Source organism: Protomyctophum parallelum, assembly GCF_964188405.1.
Source record: "Protomyctophum parallelum genome assembly, chromosome: 10".
In the NCBI taxonomy this organism is placed as follows: Eukaryota; Metazoa; Chordata; class Actinopteri; order Myctophiformes; family Myctophidae; genus Protomyctophum; species Protomyctophum parallelum.
The window spans coordinates 31,501,738-31,516,669 of NC_139704.1; the positions used below are offsets into that span (position 1 = coordinate 31,501,738).

Genomic DNA, 14,932 nt, shown 5'->3' on the forward strand with positions numbered 1-14,932 from the left:
ACACAAGCAGCATGGTCCCTTTTGGTTGCTCGACATGCCTAAACATGTTTAAAATCCATAGCTACCTTTACAAGCACTTTCCCAAAGATGAGTGATGTGATAAAAGGTTTGACTTATGATGTCTGTAAGCATAATTGGTGATACATCAAACCTGTATTTGATGTAATTGATCAAAGAAGTTGCATCTTGTGCATGTTGACATAAGTTCAAGGTATTTGTTTTGTCTGTGTTCCCTCTGGTACTTTTGGAAAACAGGAGAAAGGGAGGCACTGGAGCGTTTTTTTGAGTGGTGCAACCACTCCAAGGAACAGCAATGTCCGTGTTCACCTACCTATGTGACGGGGGGAGGAGAGAGAGAGAGGGGAGTTGCACCACTCAGTTAACACGGGTGTGATTTTTATTATCGGGGTGCAACGAACACGGAGAAAGGCTCATATCTAGGGTATGGACACTGGTGACGCGGAGGAGAGAACACAACTCCAGAGATCGTTTGGATGATGAACATGTCTTGGTTCATGAATTGTAATGCCGTGTTGTTGATCTTGCTGTCTGTCTGTCTGTCTGTCTGTCTGTCTGTCTGTCTGTCTGTCTCTGTCTGTCTGTAGTATCCCCATTTCCTGAAGAGGGACGCCAACCGCCTCCAGATCATGCTGCAGCGGAGGAAGCGCTACAAGAACCGCACCATCCTGGGATACAAGACGCTGGCGGTGGGAGTGATCAACATGGCAGAGGTACTGCTGCACACAGCACAGCCAGTGTGTGTGTGTGTGTGTGTGTGTGTGGGGGGGGGGTCTAGGCATGAATTTAATTTTCTATATGCGTCAATGTTTTTTTTATGTAGATTGATACCCCATCATACAAAAGTAACAAGAATAGCCGACCTCATGGATTAAAGACAAGTCCTCATCAGTCACCACGACTGATTTCAGTAATTGGCATTCCACAGCAGCCAGTATGTCTATATGATTGATTGATTGATTCTTTATTTAAGTGTCATGCTTCCGAAGAAGCCCAGCCCATATGGACTTACAGGACACTTTTTACAGTTTACATAAACAATGACAATAAACCCACATGACGGTTTGCAAACAATGATCAAGTGAATACCAAACTGACACTCCAGATCCTTACGAGGCAGATTACATAATATACAACATAAAATAAAATACCATAAAATAAAAAAAAATACACCATTTGGCCTGCATGTACCTACTTGAAGAGCTGGGATTGTCTTCTAACTCCAGGCTCTAGAAACAAACTGGGCTGTCGTAAATACTTCATAATTAAATAACCAGTCTAACTTCTGTCCATCATCTTCCCAGAATAGATCAGGATTTCTTTGTTGCATTACCTCTGTATTGTCTACTATAGGAGGCGCTGAAAATAGCCGATCTACAATCTCACAACACGTCGCAGCGCTATTTTCAGTCGCAGTTGCAAGAGATGTTAGTTAGATTAATAGCTATTTTAAGTGGTCATACTAGAAATAGAAGACATGTTCAGAAGTATCTTCAATAAAACCGCAATGGTCTCGGATATAACATAAAATGTGAGCCTCAATATCGAGAAATGGAATGATGGCGTCTAAACATCACAGTCCTACATATTAGTTAATTGTTTAGGAACCAGCGCTAGTGTATGGTGTGGAGGCACTCCTTTCATGCTGTCTCACAAATCACAGATCTACAACCTCATTGTGAAGGTTTTTTTGTTGTGTTTTTTGAAGAGAAGTTTTAGTGTGGCGTGGTATATATATTGTGGTATAGAGTGGGCGGTGGCTCAGGGGTAGAGTGGCCGCATGGGAACCGTAAGGTTGCCAGTTCTAACCCGGGCTCCCCCAGAGTTAGTGTCCAAGTGTCTTGACTTGAGACACTGAACCCCTGATTGCTCCTGATGTGCAGGTTGGTGCCTTGCATGGTTCCATCTGTCATCGGTGTATGAATGTGTGTGTGTGAATGGGTGAATGTAATGCACAATCTATGTAAAGCGCCTTGGATAAAGCATTAATTTATAAATATTGAACTCATAAAACGTATTAAGAGGAGCTTGTGACTAAATAATAACTACATTAGATCCACAGGAGTCTTTTTTCTTTTCGTCCATTTGCTGAAAAGGACATGCTAGGTTTCCTCCAGACAGCAAAACATATCATTTTGCCTGCTGAGCGCTGGCCTTTCTCTGATGCTTGACTGACAGCCATTAAGGGAGGGAGGGAGGGGAGAGAGGGAGGAGAGAGCACATCCTTTTTAAATGATTCAGGCTGATCACACATGCTGTGTTATGTGACATCACAGGGCCATCTGGAGCTAGTTATATGCACTATATTCCTTTCTCTAAAACAAGTGTGAACAAGTGTGTTCAACCATGCACTTCTGAACATTGAACACAATATTGGCATTTGTGTGCAATGCTGGTGGTGTAATGCCTATACACGGTATGCGATGTGTGTGTCAAAAGAGCTCACAGATTCTGAACCTAGATGGTGCCTTTTCTTCATGCAAGTGTACAAGCACAAATAACACTGACCCGACGTTAATTATAGTGAATTAGTGTGTGTGTGTGTGTGTGTGTGTGTGTGTGTGTGTGTGTGTGTGTGTGTGTGTGTGTGTGTGTGTGTGTGTGTGTGTGTGTGTGTGTGTCTCTCTCCACAGTCCCATGGTGGGCATTGATTGACATCTGAAAACGAGAGTAACACATCATTATGATTCAGAATGCTGTTCTCATGCATATGCTGCAGCAGTGAACAAGCCACAGCCTTCTATGTTTAAGACCAGATTGTTCATTATTGTAGGCCGTAGGGTAATTATATTGTCATCAGCTACAGAATAAGGTCTCATGTGCCCTTGTTTTGAATATGACGGGACATTTAGTGGTGAGGAAGTGGGTTACTGTCTGGTCTCTAGTACTCACTATGGAGTCCTGCAAGTTGCCCCTTGCCAGCATTTGAGCTAAATTAGTCCCTCAGCAGCCCTGTTAGGCCCAAATATATGCAATTATTTGACTTTTCTTCTTCATCATCATCAGTATATCAGCAATTATGCATATCACGATACGACTCGCTGTGATCTAGCAGTGATGTAAATAGGTTTTCAATGTAATGAGTCCCGGGATGCAGGGATGGTCTTTTAGAAATGAGTCCCAGGATGCAGGGATGGCCTTTTAGAAATGAGTCCCAGGATGCAGGGATGGCCTTTTAGAAATGAGTCCCAGGATGCAGGGATGGTCTTTTAGAAATGAGTCCCAGGATGCAGGGATGGCCTTTTAGAAATGAGTCCCAGGATGCAGGGATGGCCTTTTAGAAATGAGTCCCAGGATGCAGGGATGGTCTTTTAGATGTGTCACAGGGACATTTTATGAGTCCCACTTCAAAGCAGAAGAAGAAATTAGTATTATAACTAAAGCTAGCAAAATAAACTAGAATAAAAAAACAGTACAGTAGTGCATCCCATGGATGCAGAGGTCGTTGTTTTATTGCGTCCCTTAACTATAAACTGCGTTTTGGGATGCAAAATGCACCCCATTTTAATCTCTGAGCTAGATCCCAGAAATATGGCATCCGCCGGGCTCTACAATCCAGTGCTCTACTAGTAAAACTATCCCTGGCTAGTAGTGCTAAAATGAAAGCTCTTTACTCTGATCTAAATTATTCATTCACACCATGTTTGAATCGATGCTCGAAGCAATCTGGATGTTCTCACGGTGAAGCCAAGTGCTGATAGCAGTGCAGCAGGAGTGAAGATGTATTTATTCATCGAGTGCATAGCTGTAAACTTATCATCAACGTCGGGTACATAAATCTCTGCAGGCGTGAAGTGAAGCAGTGTAATAAAGTCATCCGAGTCTCTGTCAGATCTGTGTCTTTTCAGTGAAGAGAGCGAATCAATTCCGACTACAGCCCAACAACTGCCATTTGCATGAGACCCGTTTCCACTTCAACATAACACTCTTGACAAATTGATGGACACGGCTGAAAGAGTTCCGATAACTGAGGGACAATATATTTCATTTATCAAAAGTCATGTTGACAGTTGTTTATTTCAGAATGGATGATGCCGTCAAGAACACTTAACTATTGACAGGCTGCTGAGGTCTTGAGGCTTACTGCCGTTTCTCCACACCGCAGCATTTTGTTTGAGTAGATTTGTTTTGTTTTCCCATAACAACCCTGGTCCATTAAGACCTGGAACGCATGATGTGTCACCTTAGCTTTTAACTTAGCTACAAGCTTGTAGATCTGCTATTTTTAGGAAAAATCGTGAAAAGTTGTTCAAATGTTTGAATATATATATTTTTTTAAAGCAAACATTTGTAACTCAAAGTGGAGGAAGGATTCCTGGTTTCCGGCGAGCCGCCCCGCGTCCGAAACGGTTAAGAAATGACCTCTGTAAACCCAGTGGACGCAGTGTGTCCACAGTTTGTGGACACCAGGTTTTCATTTGTATAGTTACAAGATTGTGGGGCTCCTTGACATGAAACCACTGACAATAGAAAAAAAAAAAAAAATCAGAAAACTGTTTAGAAGACACCGTGTTTAGAATCTGTCTCAGGTCTTATAAGGGGATAATGACCCTAAACTTCACACGTTGCTGTCACTCCAGGTGATGCAACACCCGACAGACGGAGGCCAGATCCTGGGTCTCCATAGCAACGTGAAGGAGGCGCCGGTGCGTGTGGCGGAGATCAGCGTGTTCTCTCTGTCCAGCCAGCCAATCGACCACGAGGACAGCAGCGGGCAGGCCGGACGCAAGACCAAAGCCTCAGGTGGGGGTACCTACCTACGTATAGTGACGTGTTGTGAGCTTGTAGATCTGCTATTTTCACTAGTTTCACTACGTTGGGTCCTGGACAAACGTCTTAATTTCTCTCTTGGCTCTTGGGAGGGGGCTAAAAGAGTGCCCTTGCGTCTAAAAAGCCAGGCTCCCCATGCAGCCAAGTCCTGTCCTGTCCTGCCCACAGAGTGTCATTTCAGTCTCCGTCCCAGAGCTATAGCGTCTCTCTCCCTCCCTCCCTGCCTGCCCAGGCCCCTCTCTGTTCCCGCTCCTTCACACAGCTCCTATTTCCACCCTGTCCAAGAGCAGAATATACTTTACTAATCCCAGAGCCATGACAGTGCGTACTGTATGTGGCCATGGGTATGCTATTCTCTTTGGCTGTGGTTATAATGCTCATTGGGAGAGTCCCGTCCCGTCCCCCATATTGCCTTTCAGTGGACTAATTCTGGAAGGGGTGGGGGGGGGGCAGGTATCGGTGCTTGATCGGGACAGGCTTACATGCCTTCATCCAGCGGAGTTGATCCCTCCCCGGTCTGGTTGTTATTAAGGAGTCTGCTAAAACATAACAGATGAACTCATGCACAAAGTATTGGAACAGTGTCACTCAGAGGGAAAGAAAGATGTTTATCTTTCTTTCCACTGATCCTTAACCACTTAAGCCGTATATATACTTTGTCATGCTAGCTAACACTAGTGGAAAATATCCGATCTGCAAGCTCACAACAACAACAAACTGGAACGTATTGTTCGACATATCGCACACTCAACTGGCACATCACCCGCAATGTGGGATATAATCTCACTCATGTTATCAAAAGAAGTGAGTTTTCACTATATGTCAGCTGGCCTTGTCAGCTGCTGCAGTCCAATTTGTCAAAGCCTGCAGAATTCTAGGCCATTTGAGCGTTTGAACTTCAAACTAATGAAAACTCTCACTCTCAACGGCTGGAAAAGCTCGTACTTTGATTCATTGCTTTCCCGAAAGCCCTTTACAGACTAATTTGCTAGCAAACTAAATATTTAACTGTTCAGAACAAAAAGGATGTATTTATACATTCACCACATTTGTCCCAATCTTATATAATTAATTTCATGAATACATTTGAATGAACCTTTGAACCTTTATTAATCCTCGTAGGGAAATTCACTTTTCACTTTTCTTTTAAATAGAATGAATTGAAAATATTATTTGGCCTCATTCAAGAGATTAAAAGGCCTACATGGTGTACATGATATTACATTTGTATGTATTACAACATAAGATATCTAAAAAATGTAAAGCAAAAAAGAAATCGTCTTTATTGGATCGTGATTTCACGGCATCTGTAAAATGTAGGTCACCGTTTCACGTGGTGTTTGGGAAGCTAAGTGTACCTGAAATACATCTTTTTCATCATACAACGGACGTCGCCATGCCAATAAGTGCACATCTACAAGCTCACGACGCGCCGCACTGCGGTGCGCTGTGAGCTTGTAGATCTGCTATGCCTCATACCGTCGACTCTGTTAACCCCTTTTGGTGTTAGCATTATGCTATGCTTTAGCTATTGAAAAATAGCAGATCTACAAGCTCATAGCGCGCCACCGAGTGGCGCGCTACGAGCTTGTAGGTCTGTTATTTTTAAAAAATCGAAGAACGACTGACATAGAAACATAGCTTTTTCAGAAAACTGTCAGGATGTAAAAGACATTTTTTAGAATCCGATCTCAGGTCAAAATGGGTAGTCTGTTATAGTGTGTGCTTGATATAGCTGTGAACATGTCCCTGCGTGTGTTTTGAGTCTGACGCGCGTGTGTGTGTGTGTGTGTGTGTGTGTGTGTGTGTGTGTGTGTGTGTGTGTGTGTGTGCGTGCCTCCTGTTGTCTCCTCCTCAGACCGATCCCCTGACATGGATAACTATTCCGAGGAGGACGATGACAGTTATTCATCGGAGCAGGAAGCCAGCGATGACGCGGTGCACGGCCAGGTCGGTGTGTGTGTGTGTGTGTGTGTGTGTGTGTGTGTGTGTGTGTGTGTGTGTGTGTGTGTGTGTGTGTGTGTGTGTGTGTGTGTGTGTGTGTGTGTGTGTGTGTGTGTGTGTGTGTGTGTGTGTGTGTGTGAGCCAAATAAAGATGCGTGTTGTGGCTTATTATGCAACCACTCCAGATGAACATTGAAGTATTATCAGTTGAACACATGCCACGTCCATGTGTCCCATTATGTCACTGGCACAATGCTGCTGTCACTTCATTCCAACATGGAGGCATTTGTTCAGACACAGTCTTGATTTTTTGTCATTCATTCATTTTACATTTTCAGTGATTTTACATTGTAATTTATTTTTTATTTATTTATTTATTTTTAGCAACTTGGGTTGTCCTTGACTAAATTAATTTGTAGCCGACTAATAGTCGGCTACAAGTAGTAGAATTTGTCGATTTGTTTGATCAGTTGATTTAATCAACACATCTGTGAAATTGCATGAGAACAAAACATTATAATGTTTATTTCACATTGACTACTGGCTATGAAAAGTTGCAGACTGGCAAAAATTAAAGGTTTATAATAGTTAAAGGTTAACAAGAGATGTGCATGGGGGAAAAAGCATAACAAAAATGTTTATTACGTTTTGACCATTTATTATTATTTATTATATATTCTGCATAATTTGTACTTTTACTTTTGGTACTTTAAAGCTGCTATAAGGAATAATATGTCAACATTTGTATGAACTTTTTTTTCTTTCTTTTTTTGCAGCCAGAAACGGGTAAAACGCTCCCAAAATGTTTTGAGTCTCTGTGACTCATCTAGGGGCCGCAATCTGCATTCAAAGATGTTCCTAGAAGCTTTGTCATTGGTCGGGAAAAAAAAAACCCAGATCGCAATGACTAACCAATCAGGAAGTAGACAGGCAAATCGACCAATGACAAAGCTTACAATTTACAATTTAGGCATTTAGCAGACACTCTTAATCCAGAGTGACTTACATTAAGCAAGAACAAAAAAGCATGGGAATACATCACATAAAATTACATAAAAAGCATTTATCATGAAACGTAACAGTGGAATATCTATATAAGAAACTATACATATAAACTATACATAACTATACTATACTATGCTATACATATGTATGTACTATGACGTGCTATGACTACATACAATGCAATTATAGTGCTGTCTACATAACATGCTATAAGTCTGTATCAAATGCTATCTAAGTCTACAGAAATGCTATCTAAGGGGGTAGGGTAAGTCCTACGGGCCATGATGGAGTCTGAAAAGGTGGGTTTCTATAGGAAAACATTTTAATGCAGATTGTGGCCCCTAGACGTGTCACAGAGAGCGTTCTACTTCTACCCAGTGCTGGCTGTCTGAAAACAAAAAAAGAACGAGAGAAAAAATAATTACATTTTTGACATATTAGCTTTAGTACATTTTAATGCCAATACTTTTGTACTTTTATTCAAGTACATTTTGAATTCCGGACTTCTACTTTGAAATGGTGCAGTATTGATACTTTTACTGTAAGTAAAACATTTGAGTACTTTTTTTGGAACCAAATGGACCCGTTAGGGTCTCAGAGTTACAGACCCATAAGGGTCCCTTTGGTTCCAAACTATCATTTAGCTGGGGTCCCCCTTGGAACTCCCTCAAGGACCCCTGGGGGTCCCCGGACCCCACTTTGGGAAGCACTGCTGTAATGTAATGTAATTCCTTTTGGTGGCGTTCCAGGACCTCTACGACGAGGACGACGAGGTCAGGAAGCCCAAGAAAGCACGGAGGAAAATGATCCGTACTACTTCCATGACCAGGGTGAGTCTGTTGTTCCCCTCTCATACCTCCTCCTGGGTGAGTCTGTTCCCCTCTCATACCTCCTCCTGGGTGAGTCTGTTGTTCCCCTCTCATACCTCCTCCTGGGTGAGTCTGTTATTCCCCTCTCATACCTCCTCCTGGGTGAGTCTGTTGTTCCCCTCTCATACCTCCTCCTGGGTGAGTCTGTTGTTCCCCTCTCATACCTCCTCCTGGGTGAGTCTGTTGTTCCCCTCTCATACCTCCTCCTGGGTGAGTCTGTTGTTCCCCTCTCATACCTCCTCCTGGGTGAGTGTTGTTCCCCTCTCATACCTCCTCCTGAGTGAGTCTGTTGTTCCCCTCTCATACCTCCTCCTGGGTGAGTCTGTTGTTCCCCTCTCATACCTCCTCCTGGGTGAGTGTTGTTCCCCTCTCATACCTCCTCCTGGGTGAGTCTGTTGTTCCCCTCTCATACCTCCTCCTGGGTGAGTCTGTTGTTCCCCTCTCATACCTCCTCCTGGGTGAGTCTGTTGTTCCCCTCTCATACCTCCTCATGGGTGAGTCTGTTGTTCCCCTCTCATACCTCCTCCTGGGTGAGTCTGTTCCCCTCTCATACCTCCTCCTGGGTGAGTCTGTTCCCCTCTCATACCTCCTCTTCCATGACCCAGGTCAGAGTATAGAGTAGGAGAGTAGCGACACGCTTTGATTTCGCCGCAAAGCGGGCTCATTATGGGCTATAGTTCCAAACATTGCTCCTATGGCTGGAACTATCCCATTGAGATAGAATGAGCACTTCCCCATTCCAATGGGAGTCAACGCTAGTGTCGCCACCTTCTTACTATTACCCTAACCCGGGTGAGCCTGTTCCCCACACCTCACACAGTCAATCATTGACTGTGCGAGAATAGCTGCAGAGCCTTGTGTTTGCCTTGCTCAGGGCTTTTAAGGGGACGAAGAGAGAGAACCGTGTGTTCCATTTAGTCCCAGGCCCATTAGGAGGATGTGGATGAGCATGTAAATGAATGTAATGTGCTCACTGGAGTGATTCTAATGGCACTCAAAAACGTGGACCGGCTCTCTGAATGAGTAATCCAGTGGATGCTCGACTGGGAAGAGAGAGGGGGTTAAACTCAGAGTCCAGGGATGCCAAAACCCCATTCTCATTCTCATGTGGAGCATCGCTAACCCCTTCCGGAAGTTTCTCTTTCATAGTAATATAATGCTCTCCTTCTTTTCTCTCAACAGCAACCCAACTTCAAGCAGAAGTTTGTGGCCTTGCTGAAAAGGTTCAAGGTAACAGACGAGGTAAGTTGTGAGAGAATAATTATCTAATGAATCAATTATTAATCACTATTAACCCATTCTGACCCGAGATCAGATTCTAAAAATGTCTGTTTGAAAATGACAGTTTTCTGAAAAAGTTGTTTGTTTCTATGTCAGTCGTTCTTCGATTTTTCAAAAATAGCAGACCTACAAGCTCATAGCGCGCCACTAGGTGGCGCTTTATGAGCTTGTAGATCTGCTATTTTTCAATAGCTAAAGCATGACATGATGCTAACACCAAAATGGGTTAAAAGGAACCTCAGCAGCACTGCGTGATCAAAGAGAGATAGCGGTGACATATTTTGTCAAGTGTGCAGGACTTTATGAATACATATTTCTTCTCCGATGCTGTCCACCCGCCTCGTATGAAAAGGGTCCGTTGTTAACCCATTCTGGGCGGAAAAACCCTTTTGTTGTTTCACGCATTATGTTATACTTTAGCTATTGAAAAATAGCAGATCTACAAGCTCATAGCCGCGCTATGAGCTTGTAGATCTGCTTTTTTATTGTGAACATGTGGCGCAAATCTTTGTATATATATATATATATATATATATATATATATATATTCTTTCAGAGCGTTTTAAACTCAAGTCTTTGCTTCTGGGGTGGTCCCTGGAACAACATATTTTCAGATGAGCTGTTGGAGGCCCATTACATTATAATTCTGGGGGTCCTTGACATGAAATGGTTTGAGAACCACTAATATAGAAAGGTCTAAATGGATTAAAAGTGCTCTCTCTGGACATGGTGAACAGGATCTGAAGAACAGCATATCGCTACATCACCGCTAATGTGTTTTGAGGCCGGAGGAGAATTGCCTGTAAAGAAATGATGGCCTCAATGGATGTTGTTGGCGCATCATTATGGTGAAAGGCTGTGTTTCCACCGTGGTTGTGTGTGGTTGTGTGTGTGTGTGTGTGTGTGTGTGTGTGTGTGTGTGTGCGTGCGCGCGCGTTTCATACATTGCTACGAGAAGCAGTGCGTCTACGCAGTGAATCCATTATCGTTGTCATTCCCAACCGCTTTAGCCTAATGTTAATGTGGGCTCATAAACTTCGAAGCCAATTCAGGGCCCGTTTTAGCGTCCTTTTCAGTGGCTGTTTTCCATGGAACGTCCTGCATACAGTAGTGGTTTGGAATCAGGTCAGCAGAAAGCAGCAGAAAAGGCTATTTGCATCTATCTTGCTTCATGCAATTTGCAAATGAGCTGTTCCAGTGAAAGATTTAGTTTTACATATTACTGCATACTATTTAGGATTAATTAGTAGTAGTAGTACTAATGAACTCTATTTGTAATAACACCTTTTCATACAAAACATGCAGCTTAAAATGCATTACATGAAATTAAAGAGAATCTAGGGTAGGTACCCTCACATGTTCACCCCGTGTCCCCTAGGGTAGGTACCCTCACAAAAAACATGCAGTAATCCTGGTCTCTAAACTGCCTCCCCCTGGCCCAGCCTGATGGAGGGGAAAGGAACTGGTTGGAATAACGTGTTCCTTCCACGCGCTACGTCCAACCAGGGAAACTCCCCCCTGTCAGGTGTAAAGGAGCGACTTGGACACTCAGGCATGAAGGAAGCATGAGTTCAAGTCTGTTGCTCTCCCCTTGTCCTCCATATATGGGGACTAGGTTGGCGGAGGGTGTGTAGAGACCAGGATCACATTAGATGATTGACACGGGTGAAAAATGGGTTACAAAATCTTTTCTAGGTGGAAGTAAATATGATGCCAGTCTGTTCTAGTTGTCCTATCAGTGACCTGCAGATGAGAGACGGGTTCAAAGGAAAGCAGTAGAACAGGGAAGAAACGACGACTAAAGGTCCCTGCACACCGATCGCGTTTTATTCCTGATTTTTAGCGGCGTTTCTCCATCAATTTTCCGAAAAACGTGTCCAGTGTGCAACCACGGCAAGGCATATCAAATATGTATTTGGCCATTTGAGATACAGGGCCAGGCAATGGCATCTTTGTATGAGGAATAAAATGAAAAGTGCTCTGTCTTGTCAGTCACATCGCATGCAAAAGCAGAGATGTTTCTGTGGCTACCAAGGTGGGGGGGGGAGTTTTTTTTACCGGCCCACGTGTGTGTTCCTCGACCCCGTGCACGCACAGACAGCATTACATGCACACAAAACCACCCAATGATAGAACTACTGAATGTTCGATTAACTGTTACATTTTATTGAAGAACTTAACGTCCTATTAACTATTAACATCCCGAGTCTTCATAGTTGTTCTTGACCTGGCGGGGTAAAGGTTGTTTTTTTGTGGACAGGGTGGACTGTGGTGTGTGTAACAAATAAACAATGTAGAGAACACCAGAGTGGGAAGTTGTTTGGAGCTTTGAAGATGTGTCCGTGTCTCCAGAACAGATTGAAAGCATCAGTGTTGATCAGACGTAGCGGTTGCAGGTTTGCAGACAGAAACATGTGTTTTGGCCAGAGAAGAGAAGCCTGCTGGAACATGTTTAGTTCTCTGTCGGTCCACTGATGGATGACTGAGACTCGGCTTTGACAAGTATATTAACAGTTTGGTAAAATCCTGCAGTTCTTTGTGAATACAGTTTGCACCCACACGATGCACACACATTTGATTACTCAACATCAAAATAAACTATTTCCAATAACCGTAATTATTTTCTCTTCTTCAGGAGCAATAACCTCACCTATCTGCACAGACAGAGTTAAGAGTTTGAATGAATGTAGAATCACGTGCAAAAAAAAGAAAATGAAAGAAAATGAACACACTTATTCCAATGTGCCAGTGATGACCATCCCCTGTGCCATATTCTGCACACGTTTTATGCCTGTGCCAATAATTCGAGGACGGTGGGCCGTTTCTGGCTCACACAGATTCATGAATGGTCCAAGCCCAGTCGGCACTCAGTCATAGCATTGGTGCTGATTGTGGACTAGGAATATTACCGGGATGTTGAGTGGGAAGTATGTGTTGGTGGTGTGTGTCTGACGAGGGAAGGCATTGCACCTTCCCTCTGCCAGCGGGCAGTAGAGTTACATTCACCTTCCCTCTGCCAGCGGGCAGTAGAGTTACATTCACCTTCCCTCTGCCAGCGGGCAGTAGAGTTACATTCACCTTCCCTCTGCCAACGGGCAGTAGAGTTACATTCACCTTCCCTCTGCCAGCGGGCAGTAGAGTTACATTCACCTTCCCTCTGCCAGCGGGCAGTAGAGTTACATTCACCTTCCCTCTGCCAGCGGGCAGTAGAGTTACATTCACCTTCCCTCTGCCAGCGGGCAGTAGAGTTACATTCACCTTCCCTCTGCCAGCGGGCAGTAGAGTTACATTCACCTTCCCTCTGCCAGCGGGCAGTAGAGTTACATTCACCTTCCCTCTGCCAACGGGCAGTAGAGTTACATTCACCTTCCCTCTGCCAGCGGGCAGTAGAGTTACATTCACCTTCCCTCTGCCAACGGGCAGTAGAGTTACATTCACCTTCCCTCTGCCAGCGGGCAGTAGAGTTACATTCACCTTCCCTCTGCCAACGGGCAGTAGAGTTACATTCACCTTCCCTCTGCCAGCGGGCAGTAGAGTTACATTCACCTTCCCTCTGCCAGCGGGCAGTAGAGTTACATTCACCTTCCCTCTGCCAACGGGCAGTAGAGTTACATTCACCTTCCCTCTGCCAGCGAGCAGTAGAGTTACATTCACCTTCCCTCTGCCAGCGAGCAGTAGAGTTACATTCACCTTCCCTCTGCCAGCGGGCAGTAGAGTTACATTCACCTTCCCTCTGCCAGCGGGCAGTAGAGTTACATTCACCTTCCCTCTGCCAACGGGCAGTAGAGTTACATTCACCTTCCCTCTGCCAGCGGGCAGTAGAGTTACATTCACCTTCCCTCTGCCAACGGGCAGTAGAGTTACATTCACCTTCCCTCTGCCAGCGGGCAGTAGAGTTACATTCACCTTCCCTCTGCCAGCGGGCAGTAGAGTTACATTCACCTTCCCTCTGCCAACGGGCAGTAGAGTTACATTCACCTTCCCTCTGCCAGCGAGCAGTAGAGTTACATTCACCTTCCCTCTGCCAGCGAGCAGTAGAGTTACATTCACCTTCCCTCTGCCAGCGGGCAGTAGAGTTACATTCACCTTCCCTCTGCCAGCGGGCAGTAGAGTTACATTCACCTTCCCTCTGCCAGCGGGCAGTAGAGTTACATTCACCTTCCCTCTGCCAGCGGGCAGTAGAGTTACATTCACCTTCCCTCTGCCAGCGGGCAGTAGAGTTACATTCACCTTCCCTCTGCCAGCGGGCAGTAGAGTTACATTCACCTTCCCTCTGCCAGCGAGCAGTAGAGTTACATTCACCTTCCCTCTGCCAACGGGCAGTAGAGTTACATTCACCTTCCCTCTGCCAGCGAGCAGTAGAGTTACATTCACCTTCCCTCTGCCAGCGAGCAGTAGAGTTACATTCACCTTCCCTCTGCCAGCGGGCAGTAGAGTTACATTCACCTTCCCTCTGCCAGCGGGCAGTAGAGTTACATTCACCTTCCCTCTGCCAGCGGGCAGTAGAGTTACATTCACCTTCCCTCTGCCAGCGGGCAGTAGAGTTACATTCACCTTCCCTCTGCCAGCGGGCAGTAGAGTTACATTCACCTTCCCTCTGCCAGCGGGCAGTAGAGTTACATTCACCTTCCCTCTGCCAGCGGGCAGTAGAGTTACATTCACCTTCCCTCTGCCAACGGGCAGTAGAGTTACATTCACCTTCCCTCTGCCAGCGGGCAGTAGAGTTACATTCACCTTCCCTCTGCCAACGGGCAGTAGAGTTACATTCACCTTCCCTCTGCCAACGGGCAGTAGAGTTACATTCACCTTCCCTCTGCCAGCGGGCAGTAGAGTTACATTCACCTTCCCTCTGCCAACGGGCAGTAGAGTTACATTCAGTTGGCTCAGCTCGGCTGGCTTTACTTGTGCTGTCTCTGACTTGGACGACGTTCTGAGCATGTTATGGTATCACTTAAAAGGCTAGTCCTTTCTAATGTAATATAGAGCGGAGTGTTCTTCCGGCAGCAGAGATAAGAGTATAGTAGCCATGTCCATAATTGAAATAA

General features: G+C 44.7%; 1 protein-coding gene across 2 annotated transcripts in view; it reads left to right on the forward strand.

Moving 5' to 3' along the window:
* Positions 1-14,932, forward strand: part of LOC310866210 (phosphofurin acidic cluster sorting protein 2-like) — a 101,638-nt gene that overhangs the window by 46,531 nt on the left and 40,175 nt on the right. For both annotated transcript variants that reach the window (XR_014569900.1, XM_083775685.1), the window contains exons 4-8: positions 606-731; positions 4,599-4,761; positions 6,647-6,738; positions 8,487-8,567; positions 9,789-9,848. Coding sequence is in view for 1 of the 2 variants with exons in the window: in XM_083775685.1 (XP_083631811.1) it covers positions 606-731; positions 4,599-4,761; positions 6,647-6,738; positions 8,487-8,567; positions 9,789-9,848 (522 nt within the window). In the remaining variant the exon portion in view is untranslated. The remainder of the gene's footprint in view (positions 1-605; positions 732-4,598; positions 4,762-6,646; positions 6,739-8,486; positions 8,568-9,788; positions 9,849-14,932) is intronic.